Source organism: Phalacrocorax carbo, chromosome 17 (assembly GCF_963921805.1).
Source record: "Phalacrocorax carbo chromosome 17, bPhaCar2.1, whole genome shotgun sequence".
Lineage (NCBI taxonomy): Eukaryota > Metazoa > Chordata > Aves > Suliformes > Phalacrocoracidae > Phalacrocorax > Phalacrocorax carbo.
The window spans coordinates 12,470,938-12,492,916 of NC_087529.1; the positions used below are offsets into that span (position 1 = coordinate 12,470,938).

General features: G+C 46.3%; 1 protein-coding gene across 1 annotated transcript in view; it reads left to right on the forward strand.

Annotated features, from left to right (window-relative positions):
- GALNT17 (polypeptide N-acetylgalactosaminyltransferase 17) overlaps window positions 1-21,979 on the forward strand; it is a 221,134-nt gene that overhangs the window by 192,071 nt on the left and 7,084 nt on the right. The window contains exons 7-9 of the mRNA XM_064467721.1: window positions 8,626-8,811; window positions 13,401-13,538; window positions 14,797-14,892. Coding sequence (XP_064323791.1) covers window positions 8,626-8,811; window positions 13,401-13,538; window positions 14,797-14,892 — 420 coding nt within the window. The remainder of the gene's footprint in view (window positions 1-8,625; window positions 8,812-13,400; window positions 13,539-14,796; window positions 14,893-21,979) is intronic.

A 21,979-nucleotide genomic window follows, 5' to 3' on the forward strand; every position in this document is an offset into this window, starting at 1 on the left:
TCAGATAACATCAGTGTACTGAGGAATTACAGTACTAAACTTATTAGGAGAGATTTGTACCCAGATTAATACCACAGTAGTTGCGAACCACTTCAGCATGTAACTGGAGCTTTGTGCTCTGCAGGAACGTGGGACTCAGCCATATGGAAGCTGGTGATACAGATTTTGGCTCCAGCTCCAGCCAAGGCTGGGAGTTCAGGTGTGAGAGCATCTTTTCAGTTTCACCAAGCATTTGCAAGATGTGGATTTAAAAATATTCTGTTCCTTTTTTTTTTTTTTAAATAACTTTTAGAAGTGCTAAAATGACAAAGCTACAGTCGCTCTGGTTGCTATAGTTGAGTTTTGCAGCAATTAAAATATCAGTCCTGATGCACTGAGAAGCAAAACGCTTCTTTTCAGCAGTTTTTCCGAGCCAAGAGGATGCGGACGCTTGTCATTACAGCTAATCCTCCCCATGCTGTGCTTTATGATTGGAGTCTTTTAAATGTAGCTTCCCACCAAGCCCGTTCTTCTGTATCTTATCTGGTGATAAAGTCAAATCAATACCTTTTGTAGCCAGGAATGATGCACTATTTAGAACAGGTTGTGTTGCATTTGTTGGAGAAGCACAGCATAAATTTTTCATTGGAAAAGCCTCCAGTTTGAGCAAACACAATTGTGGTATGTACGTATCATTCTCCTTGAACTGTGGCAGCACAGAGAAATCACTGCTTTGCATTGACCTGAAGCTTGCTTTGTTCCAACGTCTCCAATATGTCAAATGTTAAACTATTTATGTTCCTTGCCGAGTTAAGAGGATGAAAACTGTGGCTGTTAGCTGGTATTGCTGGAGTCAGTTGTGCACCTGAGTTTCACTCTTATTTGGCATTTTTAAGTGGCCCTTATAAAAAGAATGAATTTAGTAGTCTCAGGAGGAAAGCTAAGGCATTTGGACACTGGACAATCTGGACATTTCTGTTACTGATCTGGCACAGCATAGACAGGAACCTGTCCAAAGTGGTATGATCCATGAGGATAAAATGTGAGAGAAGGAATGCCAAAAAAGAATTTATTCTTTTAAATGTAGTATTACCCTCTCCTCCCACATCCATTCTCTGCTTGAATGGACATGGTCTGAGATGGCCAGGTGAGGACAAGTCCATTCAGAAATCATATTTTAAGGAAATGGCACATGAATACCGCACCCGATCTGGCTACTTGGCCCTGATCCTCTTGGAAAGGGTTGCCGTGGCCTCATGAGAGAGAAAACAAATCTACAGGTTTAGCAACAAAATTCCTTTACCCATTTCAGCTGTAGGATGCTGGGTCTCTTTCTCTTCTTCATAGAGGTTTCCAAGGTGATTTGTTAGTTGTTCAGGATGAAGTTGTGTTGAGATTTCCAGCAAGAGAAGGGTCTCTTTTGGGTGCATTAGTGCAGACATTGTCCCTACCCGCATCGAGTTGCCTTCTTCCGAGATCGATGTACCAGAGTGTCCATCCCTCCTCGTGCGGAGAAGTGCCTCACCCTCTGGTTGCTGTGGTTGTTGGTCTTGGCTGTAGATACAGCACTGCACCTCTGCTGGATCTATAGCAACCTGGCCTCAAAGGTGGTACATTTACTGCTTGCGTAGAAATTCTCATACCACCAGTTCTCCCTTGATGTGATCTGTGAAAACCCACATATCCAAATGAAAAGGCAGTCCTCTTCGAGGAGTGCTGATGTCCACCTGCAGAGATCACGACTACTATATTGCACTGCAATGGAAGTAAAAAGTCCCCAAAAAGAGCTGATATTCCTTCTTTTTCCCCCCTCTGTATGTGGTTTCTTAACTGACCTTCATGTAATTCAGCTAAACATTTCTACTACAGTTCTTGCCATGATTGTTACATGAGATAGTAGCATTCACAATAGCTTGAAGGAGCACTTCAGTGATGACATAGGATATAGTGTGTGTGTGTATATATATATGTGTGTAAAATATAAAATCTTATCCAGCTTGCTGTGTGTAAGTCATGCAACTTCTGATTGTCACCCATAAACAGGCAGCAACTAATGGCATGGAGATGTTTATTTATCAATACTTGGATTTAACAGGCTCGCTGGGGTGTGTCTCTCACTACTACACTACAAGGACCTTGCTCTGGGGGAATAAAGGTACTACTGCTAAGTTATACTTCTAACGACCAAACCACAAGGCTTTCTAGAGGAAGTAAGGCCAACACACTGCCTTTGCTCTCTGCTGAGGATGCTTAAATAACAGGCAGGTACTGCAGCACCTCTCTCTTCAAAAAGGATTTTAAGCGTAAGGGGTGCTTCCTCCAGCATCGCAGGGCTTTCCTTGCACAGGCTGCTGCTGTGGGAATCCTTGACCCCGCTGCCCGGGGGTGAGGAGTTTGCCTTGGGCTGCCATGCCCCACGTCGGCATCGCCTGCTCGGGTCTCGTCCCCACCGTCGCTTTGGGCACGAGGAACTACAGAGGTTTGGGGAGTGACTTCTTCATCCCGTTCCTGACCCCTTTGCTGCTCTGGTACCTTGGGGACTAGGATGTGGCAGCGCTAACTTGGCCCTGGGGATGTCCTCCCATGGTGTCCTGCGGGGACGTGGGACAGAGCACAGCCAGGACGGGAACAGAAAGGGCAAAACAGCTTCGGATACATAACTGGAAACGTATGTGTAAAAGTGTTGTTACTTCTGACAAAAGGAGTAATTTGGTGAGATACCGTCTCTCAGAACTATACAAGGGAGCATGTGGAGAAAGGATTATTTCCTTGCCTTTTTTGCTGTTTCTCAATTTTATTATTTAGGTCTTTGTTCTGATACATTCCTTATTATTTTAGCTGCCCTGGGTAATTGTGTTTCTCCCTTAACTTACGAAGTTACTTTTAAAAGAAAAGACGGGGGTGAAGATAAGGCAAAGCTGTTAAATGAGAAATCTATTGCTAATTAAGGCACGGTTTGGCTAATCACCTTAGAAATGAAGTTATCAGCTGAAAAAGCCTGGAGTTTGTGTAATGAAAGTTAGGAGTGGGGGTTTCTTCCCCTGTTTCCTTCTGTCATAATACATTCAGAGATTAAAAGTGTACCTCACAGACTCATCTTGACACCATTAGACATGATGTCTCTTTGCATTAACTGCAGGCAGGCTTGAGCTGTTCTAGGATATATTTCAGTCTGAATAGTTAAAATTTGGCAAAGTTATAAGCAACTAAAGTCAGGATCCTTTAATGGGAGCTGTCAGCATTCATCGTGGATGTCATGCCACTCTCCGGATAGAATGCCACGTCCAGGACCCAAGGTAGTCACCGTCCCTTCTTATTTTTATTAATTATTAGTATTTTTATTAATTATATCCCAGGGATGAAGAGGTAGCACAGCATTATATAAGGCAGCAGCCCACGGGCAGCAATAGTATGGTTTTTCGTCCAGAGATACTGATGGATGAGAGGAGGGCAGGGCACCGTCCTGGCACTCCACGGGCTACCAAAGGGTGAGGGACCAGCCCCACTTTTGCCTCTGATCTCGCAGAAGTCCTTCTCTCTTTTTCTGATGTCAGTTTTCTTTGTGCAAAAAGCAGATGGTGAGCCCGCCCTTGTACGGCTTGCAGCCGCGTGAAGAGAAGCGGGATGTGCGAGCTACTCTGCCATCCCAGGGGAAGCAGCCCCTGCGTCAGTGTTTTCTGATAAAAATATTCTCTTTAAGTTAATTTTATCTTCTACTCCCCTGCTGGTGGGCACCATGGTGTAGCAAGGGCAGGTTGCAGAAGGCTGGGGAGGGGAACAAGGTTTTCTTAATATATATGCATTAAACCTCTGTTTTCAAAGCTATTTTTTCACCCATTCTGTTGCTAGAGCTGCAGCCACACCGTCCCCTCTGCGTGGCCTTTGCTGTTCCGTAGGGGCTGGGTAGGCTGGGACGCTGCATGGGGGCACCTGTGCCTGAGAGGGGGAGCCGCGAGGGGCCCCCGCTCCACGGGGTGAGCGGAGGGGGCCAGCACACAGCGGTGGAGGAAGTGGCCCTGACCTGTCGGAGGGGATGGGGTGGGACAAGGCAGCAGCCCCCCGTGCTCAGCAGCATCCTCCCGCTTGCACCAAGTGGCATCGAAACACATCATCTGGGTTGGTCCCTCCAAGGAAACCGGACCTGTAAAGCACAAATAGCACTAGTACTGCCGACCTCAAGGCATGAGCTTGGCCAGCCGCTCCCACACGTACTTCTAGCCCTGCTCAAGCGGGGAGCGTGGACGGTGTCCCAGGCACGGCATGGCACAGGACAGGCTTTGGCACCCACCTGGGTGGTGCATCTCCTCTGGGTCACCCTTTTCTGCCTGGCTGGCTCCTTTGACATGAGAGAGATTGCCAGAAGCCCTTTTGTTTCAATAATGCTCCTTGGGAGTACTTGCCAGCTCTGGCAGACAGGAACAAAGCAAACTGATAGCTGCAGTATCAGTATATTTTTGAGGGCAAAGGGGATCATGGACAGTAATTGTTCTTAACTGCTTAACACTTTGAAAATTGTTTCTGCAGCTGTTGCAATGAGCAGGTGAAGTGAAATTGGGATTTCCTCTCTATTACATCCACAAAGGACCATCAGTACGCTGCGTTTTTGGGCACTCTTCCGTTCTCCCTCCATTACCAGGAGCGCAGTAACCGCAGGGGACGTGCATTTCCCAGGCAATGTCGGGGTGTCTCCTCCCTCGGCTTGCTTGCCGTCCCCTCTAACAGGCCGGGTCACCGCTGTTCCCCAGACTGCTCCCAAATGCTACATTTACTCATGTCCTAGCTGTCATTAGGAATGATATATAGAGTGCTCCACAAGAGAAGCGTAAGAGCAACTCTTGGATTTTGCAACTGCCGGCCGGATGGCAGCTGGCAGAGGAGGAGCTGTTGTCTTGGCTGGGAGGAGGAGGAATGTGTTGCTCTTGGATATCGGCGGGCACTTGCACAGCCGCACTAACACACAGGTACCTGTGCACGAGAGAGGTGCCTGGACCTTCCCTGTAGCTCAGCTGTGGTATTGCGTCATGTGAATCCGCTCCCCGTTTTGGGTTATCCCCAGTGCAGGTCACTGAGAAGCCGGCTCTTTCATGAATGGTTTCACACACCCACGACACCTCTGTGCATCTGGAGGGTGATCAGAAAGCAAAGCTGGGCCGTTGCATCACCGGAGCAAGGCGACGCATTCTCGTGCTAACCACAGTTTACCTCCCACGTGTGCAAACACTCCTAGAAAGCAAGTGCAGTTTCAGCCAGACTCAGACATTGCACAGCTTCAGAGGAATCGCTGCTTTCCATGCTGAATTCTTAGGACAGTCGCATTTTGCTTGGAAAATAATTGCAAGTGTATTACCCACCAGCTTTCTGAAAAACACATCAAAGATCTCTGGGTGATGGATTTGTTTTCTGTTTGTTTCTCTGGAATTTCTTCGCTACAATTTAGTGTTAACCGGTTATTTATAAATCCAAGCATCTTTCTGTGTGTTTGATTACTCCTGTGTGTAGACTGATGGAGAAGTTATTGAGTCACCATCATTTACTGGAGGGGAATGCTTCTATTTTTAATTCTGCATCTCTTTACGGGTGGATGAATGGCAAGCTAATAGTCACATTGGAATGTGAATGTCAGAAAATAAGGGAGAAACTTGAGACTTGCTCATCATATTTAACGTGCTGTGTTACATACTCTGTCTCGAGTCTTTAAACATGCCTTTACATCACATCCATGCATATTTTATAAAATGAAGTGTTTGTGATTTCATCCATTGTAGGAAGCAATATAAAAGACACTGCCTTGCTAAATAGGCTGAACACGAATTCCTTTGACAATACCTTATTTTTCTGATTGGTCTTAATGCTGTGCTGGCTCTTGATTACCCATCTACTAAGAGATAATCCTTAAAGGAATTAGCAGAAACAACATGCTGGACTGAGTGTCTGGTTAATGCAGTTGCAGTAAATAGAGTATCTTAAGTGATTATAGGTTTATTTGCTATGAACATGAAAAATCTACTTAATAGAAAGGTCATCTGTTTGTTAAAGGTCTTTGAGGACAACTGGCTGCTCAATAGGGACATAAATGAAGGTTCCCAAAGAACCTTCTGCCCTCAGGGTGTGAGTGGTGCAGGGGTGGAGCTGCAGCAGGTTGGGACATTAGTGCCGGTGAGCCCAGCGGAGGCGGCTGCCTCTGTGCGTATGTGCACGATCGAGCGTGGCCTTTGCCTGCAGCATGTGGACACAAGTGGCTGAGATGCATCAGGTCATCTGCTGGGTGAAGACTTCCAGCCTTGCTGGAAGATGGAGTCTGCTGGGACCTTTTGGTCGCGGTGCCTCGCAGCGCATCTTATGTTGGTGCCAAGAGAACAAAGCCTGGGCCGCTCTTGGGGCCGTTCACCACTCCTCAGTTGTGGTTGTTGCAAGGGTAGAGCATCACGCTGAGCCTGTAGGGCAAAGACACCTTGTGCTTCGTGGCCATGAAGGATGTCTCCTGGGTTGCAGTCCCTGTGCTGTCACCTGTGGACCTGTTCATGTGTGGTTTTGCATTTCAGCAGGAACAGAAAGTCTTTGCCAGGCGATATGGGAACAAGCAACGCCTTCCTGGGGCCATGGCTTCCTCCTCTGTACACTGAGGACAGCGATGCCGGGTGCAACTTGGCTGTTTCCCATGTAATAGTTCTCCTTGCTGCCACTGTTACCAGCTGAAACGGTTATAAATGCCTTGTAAAAAGTTAGATTTTTTTATTTTATAATGACAATTTAGGTGTTTTTTAGGAGATAGAAGTATGGTCTTTCCTTGCATAAGTGCCTTTTATGATCTCTCTGGAACTGGCTTGTGGATATGTATATAAGCAATGCCCTTTGCACAACGCCCAACAGTCTTCTCTCTCAGGTTATTACAATATGTGCATTTCAAGGTAGTTTGTACAGCTATTTCAGAAATCTAGGAAAGCTGTCTAGCATAAAGCCATGTGAGTTATTTAACTAAAGCATGGAAAGGCAATATTGCGCCTTTACTGCTAGAGGCAAGCTTGCTGGAAAATGACATTTTAATTACATCATGGTTTTTACATTTTTTAAATAATTATTCTGATCTCAAATAAGGACAAAGCCTAACAAATCCCCAAAACTACAAAAACAGGTGGTGCTGGGGATCTTCCAGGTAGTTTTTTTCAGCATTGCGGCCGAACCCAGCAGCTTTTGGAGCACCTGAGGGCAGAGCTCAATGCTCCTCTTTCACCGAGACACTGAGGAACTAAAGAACTGAGCAGGCGAGAAACTCAAGTGGTTTGTGTCAAACTATTCTCTTGGGAATATTCCTTTTGAATTATATATATTTTTGTTTACAATTACCTTGTTCACGTCGTAGTTGCTTTGCTAGCATGTGGCCTGTTGCAAAACTTTCATCAGACCTCATGGACTTCGCTGGCCCGAGGCAAGCGTGGTTGAGGCTGGATAGGAGGGATGGGCATGCCCTTCATCTCAGCAGCCAGCTCTGAATTCACTCTGGAGGCACGAAATTGTATTTAAAAGTGTTCAGAAAGGTCAAACATCAGACCAGGAGTAAGGTGGGATATTTTTGCTGCATGTTTATGCACCAGCTAATAAATGGGGCTCTGATTTTTTGCTGTGGGCTCCTATATTCTGCAGCAGTCCAAGCGAGAACAGCACGAGAAGCAGGATTACCCCAAGGGAAGACCTCTCCCTGCTGTGCTGCCCCTTACTCATGCCACCTGGGCTTAGAAGGTGCAAGTGCCCAGTGTTGGGTGTGCTAAAACAGTCACTCAGAGGTTAAAAAGGGCAGCCAATACAGCCATGAGGCTTCTCATGGTGCCGGGAAAGAGGATTGAACAGGGTCAGTAAAATTTTGGGAATGCAGATGGGATAAAAGGTGGTGAGCCTGGAAGAGATCCCAGAAATGGGTGTTATAACAACTGTGCAAAATTATAATGCAGAGCAGACTGCAAAATAGGCGAAACTGGGATTATTAGGCCTGTTTGGCATATGTGTTTGTAACGATTGCCTGGTGTCCTGGATACTTGTCTTTAATTGAAGATAAATAGCTTCTTGGTGAAGACAAACAGGGAGGGAAGAACCCAGGTACGGCATGTCTTTCTCTGAATACCCTTCCCCTGTGATAAAAAGATTTCAAATGATTTTATTAACTTCTAAACTGTGATTTAAGGGGATTTTAAGCAGCATGAGAAAGAAAAATAATGAACAAATGTTTTCAAGTGGGAGAAATCTGTCTCTGCCATATGTTTGACTGAGTCATCCCTTCTGCGGGAGGAGATGTTGCAATAGTTTCTACTATTCCAGTCACTAATCCTTTTTATTTAGTAGCAACATCCCTGTAAACTTAGCACCTGATCCTTCAACGCATTAATGCCACATGTTGGTTATAGACCTGTTCCTTCTAATGTCGACATGTGTTTTGCTCTGGGCACAGGTTAAATTCTCCCTGCGTGTCTTGCCGTTGAGCAAAGGCCAAACCTGGCCATGGCTTTCCGCTTGCCAGCTGGACGATGTGACGCTCCGCGCTTGCCAGGATATTACAGAAACCTCAAAACCCACGACTTCTTTCTCAATATATACATGGACCCTTTGCATCACGGCAGAGCCCCGTACTGATGGTGTCGTGCGGTTGTGTTGCAGGTGTGGCTGTGTGGTGGCAGCATGGAGGTCCTGCCCTGCTCCAGGGTGGCTCACATTGAGCGCAAGAAGAAGCCCTACAACAACAACATCGGTTTCTACACCAAGCGCAATGCCCTGAGGGTGGCCGAGGTGTGGATGGACGACTACAAATCGCACGTCTATATCGCATGGAACCTGCCGCTGGAGGTACGGCCGTTGCACCCTATCCTAAGTCTTCACTTTATTGGGTTAAAAACTTGAATTATAGAGTATTTAGTGCCCCTGGGTGAAGGACAGCCTTAAATACCCTGGGTTGCATCCCCAGCTGTGGAAGTCAGCAGAGCTCCCTTGGCTTTGATGAAGATGCTGCAAAACCTGCAGACTTTGGAGGAGTTCCAGTGATTCACATCAGCCTTTTTATTTTCATTTCTAAAAATTAAACCTGTATTGTAGTGTTTATCTCCCTGTTGAGTGTTTACACAGCATGAGTTTATGTCATTACACTGTGCTGCAGATGGAGTCTGTCTGTAAAGTCGGTTGGCAGAAGATTATTAATATCAGCATCATTAGTGTATGAGTTTTTTTCCTGCAGCTCGGGCAGGTCCATGTCACATGCAGCCCAACTTGGGTTTCCCAGCTCGCAGATGCTGTCACTGCCCGGAGCTCACTGTGGATGGTGCATGGTCCAGGTGCCTGGGCCATTTGCTTTCCCAGTGTTGGGAAAGTTGGGGCCATCAGCGCTTGGAAACCATGTTCAGAGGTAAAGGATTGTACGTCAGTGGCTCGCAGGAGATCCCCTCCCAACAGCATCACCTGCAAGTGCTCCAGATACACTCTCTTTAAATAGCTTTGGTGGTTATATTTGTTTCTGCACAGAAATGATTACATTTCCTTAGATCTGACATGTTATTTTTCATGTAAATCCCGCCATGTTGCAGCATGGTGCTTCTTTGGAAAACTGTGGGGTCCCGCCAGCCGGAGAAGCTGACCGTGCCCGGGGGACACATCCTGCCCCTCTCTAGGCGATTCTCTGCACTTCTGTGTAAAGCTCTATAGGCTCCAGGAGGGCTGCTGCTTGGCCTCCGGTCTCTGTGTGGGTTATGTCTAATCCTGAAACCCAAGAGCACCTCCTGCCTTCCAGATCTGAACGCTGCCTGGAGCATGCTGGGAGCAGCCCCAGCTGGACTGGTCCCCTCACCTCCTGCCTCTCCTCCTGCCAGAAGAGAAGGGGTGGTGGGGAGGGGGAGGCGGCAGTGGTCTCCAGCTGATGGGTGGGATGAGGATGGGGTGCCCTGCAGAGCCCCCCGTAACCCACTCCATCCGCAGTGTACTTAAGCACGAGCGCTGGGCTGCTCTGTTCAAGCGCAAGGCAAAACCACCGCTGCAAGCGGCCAGACCCCACGTGAGCAGTTATTTACAGCCACCCTTCTGGTGCTAAAAATAAACGTGAAATACTCATACCTTGCAGATCACACCCCTGCAAAGAGCTGCTGCTGTCCTGATCCTGCTGCGGCAGCGTCCCCAGGTGGCAGCCCAGTGCTCTGGGGCATTTTGAAAAACATTAAAACCATGAGCTGCCGCTGCTTTCTGAGGAAAGGTTACATCTCGGGAGAGTTACTGGCAATTAGAGGCATGGTAACTGCAACTTTGTACTGTATTAGAGAACAACAGGTACCTGGGAAGGGTTGGTGAGCTGCCTGCACTGCCGGTTTGTCATCCTGGGGGTGGTGGAGAGTCCTGGATTAGTTCATTATTGAGAAATAGATGTTTACCCAGCGAGCTGCAGGAGGGCACTGGCTGTGACGGGCACTGCTCCAAGCGGTCGGAGATGCAGAGAGTTGCTGCAGGATTGAGTGATTTCGGGTCTCTTAAAAATAGGTTGTAAGATCCAAACGCCCATAGGCAGGGATCATAAATCACTGTGCATTCAGCCCTGATCCTCAGGCTGATTCCTTTTTAGAGGTGAGGCACCCTGCTCCTGCTCAGGAACAGCTTGGGAGCATGGCAAAAAGGGATTAAAATTCATCAGAAAGCTGCAGGTCCTGTATGGCTTGGTAAAGGCAGCATCACATGAATTGGGACTGGGCATGGATCTGGGGAAACAGATCTGGGTTATCCTAAAACCAATTTGAGATTTTTATATAGGTCTTATCTGTAAAATCGAAATTTAATTTTAAAGAAGCTTTGTCTGACAGGTGGTATTGCGTAGGGGTTATGGATACACAGTGAATTATTTTGCGATGCCACTATATTAAAAACCAAGCCAAACCCCATGCACTGAATATTTCAGGTAGTGACTGGTTTGTGGTCCTGCTTTGCTCTGCATCGCATCTCGCCCACTCAGATTTCAGCCTGTCCTACCTGTCTTCACGGAATAATCTTTATTTTTACCTATAAGCTACCAGTTGCGCATTAAAATGCTGTCTTCTCTAAAGCAGAGTGAATAATTCATTAGATCATTACAAGTGTTGTAATGGAAAATTGCTTTTCCAGCTGTATTTAATGATCACTGCAAAAGACAAGAGCAGGAGCTAAAATAGAGTAGAAACCCAGACACCTGTAGGAAGGAGTGAAAGGGTCTGCAACATGCCTTTGGTTTCACAGAATCCCAGACTGGTGGGGGCTGGCAGGGACCCCTGGAGCTCACCCCGTCCCACCCCTGCTGGAGCAGGCACCCCCAGAGCAGGGGCACAGGGCCGCGTCCAGGCGGGGGGTGAATGTCTCCAGGGAAGGGACCCCACAGCCCCTCTGGGCAGCCTGTGCCCCTGCTCTGGCACCCGCACAGGGAAGGGGTTTGGCCTCATGTTCAGGTGGAGCTTCCCGTGTTCCAGCTTGTGCCCGTGGCCCCTTGGCCTAACACAATCCTCCTCACCAAGGGGAAGCCTTCCTTTCTGCAGATTTTCTCTCTCACCTCTGGGGCCTGGCTTGCCTGAGGGCAGCCTTAGCAAAGAAGGCATTCAGTAACTCCATCTTCTCTGCATCCTGCGTCTCCAGGGCACCCACCTCGTTCAGCAGCAGCCCACAGTTTCCCCAGTCTTTCTTTTACTCCTGATGTATTTGAAGAAACCCTTCTTGTTATCCTTGACCTCCCTTGCCAGGTGGGCCTTGGGCTTCCTCGTCGCATCTCTGCATACCCTGACAATGTTCCTACATTCCTCGCAAGTGGCCAGTCCCTTTTTCCACATCCTGTAAGCTCTCTGCTCATCCATGCAGGTCTCCTGGCTTCTCTGCTTGACTTCTTCCTCAGAGGGATGCACTGATCTTGAGCTTGAAGGAAGTGGCACTGGAATACTGACCAGCTCTCTTGGACACCCCTACCTTCTAAAGCCCTAACCCATGGGATTCCTCCAAGCAGGTCTTTGAAGAGACCAGTTAGCTCTCCTGAAGTCCAGGGTTGTAATCCTGCTTGTCACCCTGCTTCTGCCACGCAGGATCCCGAACTCCACCATCTCACGGTCACTGCAGCCAAGGCTACCCCCAACCCTCACATCCTCAACCAGACTTTCTTTGTTAGTATAAGGTCCAGCAGCACATCTTGCCTCAGTGGCTTCTCCACCACCTGTGTCAAAAAGTTATCCTTGATGCTCTGCAGGAACCTCCTGGATTGTGCACAGCTTGCTGTGTTGCTTTTCCAGCAAATATCAGGGTGGTTAAAGTCCCCCATGAGAACCAGGGCCTGCGATTGTGAGGAGGCTTCCAGCTGTCTGTAGAAGACCTTGTTGCCTTCCTCTTCCTGAGCAGGTGGCCTGTAGCAAATGCCCACAACAGTGACACCCGTATTTCCCTGCCCCTTAACTGGAATGAAATTCCATAATGGAATAAAAGGTTAAAGGGAGGGTAGCTCTCTTCAGCCCCTGCTCCTGGATCCTGTAAGATTATTCCTCCAGGGACAGATTTTGTAGCTCTGCCTGCTTTTAAATCTTCTCAAACAGTGGGGTTCCTCTATGTCTCCAGGGAGACTATTTCACAGCATAATTGTCTGAATTGTCAAGAGGTTTTTCTGAGGTTCAGCCTCAAGTTCTCTTCTGTAATTTTTATCCTGTATTCTTAGCTATCTGCCTCTTAAACCTTTTGTTTTTTTCTTCTTTTCTTTCCCTCCCTTATTTTATACCTTTTAACTGTACTGTCCTCTGTGTTGCCTCTTAGTAGGGTACACACCCTTAGTGAGTAAGAGGAAGGGTTTTGGTGCTCAATGCACCGTCAGGGGTTTGCATTTCCAGGATTCAGTGCATGACCATCTTTTAAATCCTGACGTACATTTGCTGTTAAGCTCTTCTGGAAGGCCTGTACATCAGTACCTGAACGGGATGTGAGGTCTTTTAAAAATACTTTGTCGTTGTGCCCATTAACAAATTCAGTCTCTTTCAGATTCATCTGAAGCCCAGGAGAATTGGTTGGAAGATTCACCTCTGTTACACTGCGCTTCTCATATTTCCTTCAAAACCTTTTCTCCTCCATTTAGGTTCTCTTTTCTAAATTACCTCCCAGGACCAAAGCATGTCCAGCATCAGTCTGGGGGCCATTTCAAGGATGCCTTCAAAACCTATGAGAGCAGTACGTGTCTCCTCCTTGCTGTGGCTGTGAAACCCAAGTCGTCCTTCTGACTTCCATGAAGATGATTTCATCTTGGACACACATGCTAAAATTCCCTGGTGTGGCCTCTGCGTGGAGTTACTCAGCTGCTGGCAGTTTCCAGGCGGCTTGGAAGTGATATCAAATAGTGAAATAACACTCTCTTTAAGTTTTTTTTTTTTAAGAGTATCCATTCAGCGACGTGCTGTGTCTTTATTTTTCAGAATCCAGGTATTGACATTGGAGATGTTTCTGAGAGAAAAGCATTAAGGAAGAGCTTGAAGTGTAAAAATTTCCAGTGGTACCTGGACCATGTTTATCCAGAAATGAGAAGATACAACAACACCGTTGCTTATGGCGAGGTAATTAAGGCTGAACAGTCCCTTAGATCAGACTGGTAATGTTTACAGCTGGTGAGGCTCTGCTGAGAAATAGCCTCAAAGGAGAGGAATGTGAATCAAAACCTACTATTTGTGTATAATTACGTAAATTTGTATAAAACTGTTCGCAGTTTCTTCTAAAAACCTATTTTGAGATTTATTTCTGATCTTGGAGACAGTATACAGTAAAATATTTTAATTCCTCATTTACTGAATTGACAGAAAATTATCTATATTACCCATTGACTCCATGGATTAAGCAGCTGTATATATATATTTAATATATAGTCATTTTATAAAACCCTTTGACTTAAACTCAGCCTAATTCCTTACAAGGTCTTTGTAGGATACAGTGTGTTGTCACAACAGCTTAAGGACGAGATAAACTAAGGAGTCTTAATTCAATCTCTGCCGGCTTTGAGACCGTACTGGGAATAGAAGAACAGGCATTTATGGGAACTACTTATACTCTGTTGCAATAGGTCTCACGAAATAGTGGCAGTTTGAGAACCCTCCTTGAAGCACAGCCCGAGCACCCCAGATGGGCATTAATTTTTAGAATGATTTATTATCAGAGTCACTTAATGCTTTCAAGCTAAAACCCCCCAAAAAGTCAAGTTTTCAGAAGCATTGTTGCAGTTGCCCTACATGGGGAGCCTGGAGAGAGGACATCTCCGCATTAACAGAGCTGGTGGCTGGCGGTCGTTCAGCGGCCACTGGGCTTTGTACCGTGAACCCAGCGCTTCCATGCTCCCTCCGAAGTGTGTCCTTCAGTACTTGACGGCTGGTTTGCCATCTCTGCATCTCCTTCTGCATCCCCACGATGATTCAAAGGAGCTCCTTGTGCTAGCTGGATTTCTTTCCCTGCCTTGTTGAGCACCTTGAGATTTCAATGAAATACAAGCAATTATGCATTGATTTCAGGCTCCTGGCAACGTGCCGACAGCAGTCTAAAAATAGGTTTGTTAGCACCACATATGACCAAATACAAAGAAAACTGTGTTCAAGGAAGTCGGCTCCTTTGAATGGTGATTATTATATAAAAGCAGTCTTCATTAGGCCCTGTATTTAAAGAAAACATATGGCGCACTAAACCTTTCTCTGCCTGATTATGCCCAGTGATATAGCAACATATATTCTTTCTATAGCAAGAGAAGCTAGAGCCAATGTTGCACATCAGTTTATTGCTTATCTCCGAAGAGACAGGGCCATATAACTCTGCACTTTTTATTTGTTACAGCTTCGAAACAACAAGGCGAAAGACGTCTGCCTCGACCAGGGCCCACAGGAGAACCACACAGCAATATTGTACCCGTGCCACGGCTGGGGACCGCAGGTGAGGAGTTACTCTGCTGGGACCACGCGTGCGGGGAGCAGGCGGTACCCGGCAGAGGCTGGATGGGCGGAGGACAGAGTATGGATGTGCAACGTGTCTGTTGGCTTCTCTCAAATGTATAAGGTCCAGCTTCTTGTTAAAAATGCCTCATATGTAGAGGTGCATTTTCCCAGCTACTCAGACTAGCTGTTTTCTGGATTACCATAATCATGCCAGAGCTGCAAGTAAAAGCATAATTTTTAAAAAAATCTTCCAGGTGAGGGTAAATAATGTTGAAAGCAAAGAGCCAACGAGCCGAGCCGAGCCGAGCATACACAAGCAGAGCATTTGATGATGTTTCCATTCTCTTTCACCCAGCAGAGTTAAAATGTACCAACTGGGTAAAGAAAACAAACAGTGCTTTTTAATGGGAAGATAATTAGCCATTTCAGCTTGGCTGGAATTTACCATAGCATTAGGTTTCTAGAACTCCTTTTGCCTTTCCAAAAGTTCTGGAGCAACCCAAAAGCTTCTTATTCTAGTTGTAAGCTTTTTCTAGATTGAAACTCATCATTTCAAGATTCGCTCTAGATCTCATACCTTTTAGAGGATTGGTGGATGTGTCAAATACTGAAAGTTAGTTACGATAAACTAAATCAGCCTCTTCTGTAGTTTTATCTCTTACTGTGTTTTAAGAAGAAAGCAGCATGGGAATGTTGCTGGTTCAATCGATAGAGCTGGAACAAAACAAGGTGTAACACTAGCTCTGTCGCTACTGGCATCTGTTAAACCAGCGGCAGGCTCTAAGCTGGACGTCCAGGATCTGCAGCTCCAAGGATAATTTACCCAGTTCCACACTTAACTTTTCCTGTCTGTTTTTCTCATATCTCTGCCCATATCCTCACTTCAGTATTTTGCCTAAATCCCGTGATTCCTTTTGTGGTTTTCTGTCTGTATTCCTAGTGGTCATCATCTCATCATGCAAATCCCTTAGCACAATACCCTTCTTCCCTACAATCTTTAAGGAGAAAATACCCTTTAGGTAGGTAGTTTCCCTTTAGGTCTGGAAGCAGAATGGCCATCTTATGACACATGGGTTTTCAAGAATTACGATGTGATTTTTAGGTTTTCTTTCATTACCAAAACCATGCCTGCCCTCCCTGATGCCACAGAGTAGCAGCACTTGTTCTTCTGGTGGTTCAGCTCTATCCAGTGAGGCCCTGGGTGCTTATCATCAGGATTTGATGTAGGTATCTGACTTCAACCTCCGGCTTTTGTTTACATTTCCCATGTAAATGCTGTGGCTATCTACAATGGAAATTTAGCCAAAGCAAGAATGTTGCAGATGATGGGCTCTACTGTCTCTGTGCTTGCACGGTGTGTACCAGTGATGGATGGAAACGGGGATAAACTCCTCTGTGACAAAGCTGTTTCATCTATTGCTTTGCTTTTCCCTTTGTTAAAAAGTCCATGCTCATTGCCAGACTCAGAAATATTTCCCTGATACCTTCTCTGGATCAGCCACATTTGTGCTGAAGGGGTTTTATCTACTAATCTGCTGAAAAATCGAGGCAAAACTGTACCTTAGAAGCTGTCTGAACACCAGGTTTCAAGGCTGAAGCCATTATCCACATTCTCTCAAAAGAAGTGGAGATGTGCCGCAGGAGGAGACGCATGGCACCTCACAAGGTGGGGCAGGTCCTGCCTGTCGCTCTCCCTTGCCAACAGGACAGGTCTTACATTGGAAGTGTAACACTGATTCAGGTGAGGTTAGGTGAGACGATCTCATCCCAGCTGTGCCCAGATGCTGAGTTAGGAACATTTAAGGTGTAGAGAGAGATTTATTTTTATTTGCAGGACAACAAACTGTCTTTGCATGTTTTAGGGAAGACCTGCCCTCTGAATGCATGTATTCTGGTCGCTGTGCTATATGGGCTGTGTTCCTTCCCTTACCCAGTAAGGCTGCCCTGGCTTGCCATGGCACCATTTTCTATCTTGGCATCATGATGTTTGTTACTCTGGCAATGGCCATGCCTTCCAACAGCTTATTTTAACACCAGAGCTGTCAGTGCTGGCAGATGACAGGGGCTTTAGGCTGAGAACCGCTGGGTGGGCAGGACCACGTGTCTAAAGTATTGTGAGCACCTAAGTCCTGTTGAAATTACTGTACAAGAGCAAATTGCTGTCATGAAGCAGCACAGCAATGAGTGAAGACTCAAATCCAGGCCACCTCATGCACTCCAGCGTTTGACAGATGTACTGTGCCATCAAAGGCAAGCTACTGCATCAAACCTTCATCTCAACCTAGAAGCGCATCAACTACATGGAAGTGCTCAACACCAGTGGCTGAATTCCTGCTCCCAAGAGCTCTGCAAACCTGCCCTGCACCTCTGCTCCAGGGTCACTGGGATCTCCGTGGAGGTACAGAGAGGGGAAACTTCTGATTCCTTAATAATGTTACAGAAGAAAGGTCAGCACTGCAGTTCCATTGATTAAGACCAAAACTGTGAAATATAATGTGCTAAAGACCATCCCATTAAGTGCCTGCAGGTATTTGCATAATAAAACACTGCCTGTGACAATTTCTTCCATGAATCAGAAAGGAAAGCAAGGAGGGGAAGGAAAGTGCCCCACCAGTCAGTAGGGTTTCCCAGTCTGTTTGGGGTAGTTTATTTATTGAGAAGATTTCCAATTTAAGCATCAGATCTTTCCGGCTGAAACAGAGGCTGCTGTGACTGGTTTGCTGGCTCCGAGCTGCGTTCTAGCCCATGGTGGGTTGTAGCATCTAGGTGTCTTTTTCTGAACACCTAAATATTGAATACCTGTGTGAATACCAGGGATATGTAAACTGGGTCTGGAAAACAGGACATTCTTTAATCCACCGGCCAGTCCAGTTCCTTCACAGTGCTTGTGCAGCCCATCCATAGGAGGTGGTCTTTACGAGGGAGGAAGGTGCCCCAACTGCTGCTTTGCAGGTGGAAAACAGACATGAGAGTTCACAGCAAAATCTTGTAGCCATTCCCTAGGGTCTGGGAACATGCGATCCCGTTCCTGGTAGCTTTCCCAAGGCAAGATCTGATTTTTTTTTGGTCGCGTCTTAATGATGAGCTCATAAAATCCAGCTGAAAACCTGGAGCATTAATCAGGGCGTAGCAAGATGGGGTGTCAGCTCTCTGTTGTATCACAGGCCTCAAATATGACTTAAACAAATCTCTCAGTTCTCCACCTGCAAAATGAGCCTCACTGGCATGAGGGTGAGTAGAAGACTGAGAGGGGATGTAGGGCTGCAGGACACTGCAGCTGTGGCAGCCTTAATGAGTATCTGGGAATCCAGCAAGCTCAAGGAGGTTAATTTTCAGCTAAAAACTGTATAGTTCAGGAGATGGGAATGCATAAAGAGCCCATTCTCACAATATAGTCAGCCTGGGCTTTCCAGACTCAGCAGGACAAAGTAATCCCAAAGCTGATCTGAGCCTGAACTGCAAAGTTCAGGAGCCATCTGAGCCTAGGAACTGGCTGTAGGAGTCCTGCGGGGTAGAGACAAATCTCACTTTGGTCTATCCTTGCATTTAAACAAAGATCAGTCAACTGTGTCTGATCGAGTCACTGCTAAATATAACCTCGCTGTTGCTTAAACGCACACATTTTTTTTCTTAAATTGCAGGAACTGGACTTCCTGGATGGAAACTTAAACCTCTAAGTGCGTTATAGTATGAGAAACTGAATTAGCCTGACATTGCCTGCTAACCCTGGGCTTTAAGATGAATGGCTAAAAAAAGCAAGTTATTTATTTTTTCCTCAGCTGTTTTTGTGATTAGACTTAACAATCTTTTCTTTTCCTACCTGATGTTCTGAAGTCAAGCGTTGCAGCGCTGCTGGCTCCCTTCATCTCGCCTGTCCTGCAAGCTCAGCACAGATTTTTCTTCTTGGTCTTCCACCTCCACGTTGTCCCTTCCCTCTCCAGCTGAGAGCCAGTTCTTGGCAGCTCTTTTGCTTTGTGATACATGCAATTAGTTTAACTCCTTGAAAATGCTTTTAAAAAGTAGCTATCAGTGAGTGCAGAAGCTTTGAAATTAGCCTTTTGCAGAAGCATGGGTGCCGCACAAAAGAAATTGGACTTTCACTACTACTGTTTAATTAATGGGCTGCACATTGTAATTTATTGCTAGGAATACAATTAGAAGTAATATAAACACTTTGTTCAAATAACTCGCTTGTTTATACATCTATATATAGAGATAGATATATCTAAAACCTCAAGGAGTTGCAATTCCTTCTGATTTGTTCAGCATCCAAAAGCACACGTAGTCGTGCCTCTGCTCAGTGTTCACGTAGTGTCCTAAAACCTCCACTTCTGTCCTTGCTACTATGGCCCGTCACATTCGTGTTTAAGTGCATTTCACAGCTGAGGAGCAGGTTCCTCGGCTGCAGCGGGCGGGGGTGAGGCGTGTGCCCCTGCTGGCACTTTCATGGTGCGAGGGCGGCAGCAGCACGGGCCCTGTTTCCTGCCACGCCGGGTAATGCTGGGATTCTGTTGGAAGTGCTCGCTCCTTCCAAGTCCATCTCCACACCACGTGGCTGCTGCGTATCCGTAGATGAGCGGCCCAACACAGAGAGAGGGGGAAATGACCCACTCTCCGGGGACCGATTTGTCCTGTTCAAGGCAGGGCAGCTTGTATTATATCTTGAGTTCCTGCTCTCTCTGCCGATGACGACTGATCGGTTTAAGCTAAGCGTGTAGCATTCAGATGGATGCAGTTGGGTGTGATGGACCCCAAACCTAGCACTGAATTTGGATGAGAACTTGGCTTTTGCTTGCGACACCTCTGTTGTAGCATCCATCAGTGGGAGAAATTTGGGGGTTTTTCTCTTGGTTTTCTTTCAGAACTCCGTTCTCCCTGCTTTCATTCACTTCCAGGTCAAACTGTTATCAGGTTTCATGATGAAGTATCCCTTTATCCTGTAATTATATTGAGCCTGCTCTTGGATTTTTTTCTTCCTGATGGCTTCATCTTTTAAGCGATACATCATGAAAACACCTTGCCGTAATGATGTATTACACTAATAATATAGTAATACCTCATTGGAGTGACAGAACTATGGTGATATATTAACATGATAGAAAGCACTATAATACTATAAAACTTAAGATAATGTTCACCCAGCAGAGCAGTTCATTTAATTATAGGATAAAATATGTTTTGCCCATTTAAGCATCAGAACTTGGGGACAAAACCATCAATACTGAGATCATCCGGGACACTGCGGTATCAAGGATGACAAAATAGCACATCAGATGGAACTGTGTTAAAAAGAAAATACCGTACTCTTTACTTATGGTTGCTAATTGATGATCTGCTTAGTGCAGAAAGGAAGCTAAACAAGACTAAATTATTTTCCAATAGAGTCAATGAAGGTCATCAAGACTTTTATTTCCCAGGTGCTAAGATGTCTAATTAACTTTCTCCCATCCCCAAGATGCAGCCAGCCAGAAACAATAATCAAAGAAGATGTATTGGTGGTGCAAGTTTGCTGATGGGAGACCAGCCCAAGCGATGCGGCAGGCACATGTGCGGCTGCGTGCCCGTCCGCGATCCTGGCGTCAGCGGGAGCTGCGGGTCCCCCCAGGGCACAGCAGCCCCCCAGCGCGGTACCTGAAGGTGGGGGACTTCGCAAGAGGCAGTTTTACCCGGGATGCAGTTTTCCCTGGGAAGGTGTTTGTAAGAGGCTGTGGGTATGAATGCGTGTTTCTCTCTGGAAATGTGGCTTTGGGCTATGTTTAAGACCTCACCAATATTAACCATTTTTAAATGGGTAATTTGTTAATATTTTCAAGCTGTTTTCATCTGGTCCTTCCTCTTGGTCTTTCCATTTGTTTCTTGTCTGGTGCCAGGCTGGGTAATTCCTTTAGGCATTTCCTCAGGCTGGTACCTCCATGTTTGTCTTTTCCTGCTAGATTGGCTGTATCCTTCACCGTCCATTCGGCGCGTGCCTGGCTTGGTCTGGTTTTTGGAGGCTGGCAAGTCTGCATAACAGGCAGTGAGACATAGGACAGATCCCATTAAAGGAAAACATATTCTTAGGGCAAGTAGAGCAGAATTTGAACTTGGATGTCTTCAGTGATTTGCCTTTCTACAAAGCCAGGAAAGCATGGTTTTGTTACATTAAGTACCACTGGACTTAACTGGTTATACAACATGTGTTGTCATTAACTTCTTGCGACTGGACACTTCAGCAAAACCTTCGTCATCAACGAAATAATTTCCCTTGAAAAGAGGCAAACTTCTATTACCTTCAAGCGCCACGATGACTGTGTGAGGAGATCATTGGTGACGGCAAAGTAGCCACGGGGTCTCCAAGGGAGCAGCCTTGTTCGGACACTTGCTGATGTAGGCAACATTTTGGGGGTGGTGGGCAATGAAAGAATCAAGAACAGGGGGGAAATCCTTATGAAACATTTGAGAGGAGAAAACCGATGTGGTCCAACAGGAGAACATTTGGTGGAAAGGCCTTCCAAGATCCTATGGAAAGAGCTCACCTGGCTGCGCTGTGAGGATGAGGAGGGGAAGAGCACAGACTGATTAGGTGGTGCCAGGTGGATCGGGTACACTCCTGGGCAAGACAGCAGGATTCACACAATTACATTGCTGAGACTCCCAAACATGGTGCCCAAAGAAGGAGCATATTGAAATCCTGCTGATGGCAGGCCCTTCTTGTGCTCCCCTGAGCCAAGGAGTGGTGTTACCCCGGGGGTATTTTGCACTGATGCTGAACGTCCCTATAAGCACTTGCAGTATTGATCGGGCAGAAACCTCTCGCTGTTACGTCCTGCTCCTTCAGCTTTCATATGTGGCTGAGGTACAAGTTCTCATCAACCACCTTTCCCAGGGCTCATCGTCTGGGGCTGTGCTGGCCATGTTGAAGCAGGCAACTTTGCTTGGAGTGCTGAGTTCTTGAGATGGCAAAATGCTGCAACCACTCAGAAGGTTTTAATAGCAATGGTAGATGTAATTTACTGATATTATAAAGCATTTGTATAGCATCTTCAGTTTCTAAGGTAGGCTCAGGCCTTACATGAGCACACTGTCTGGGGCTGCTCTTGAAAATG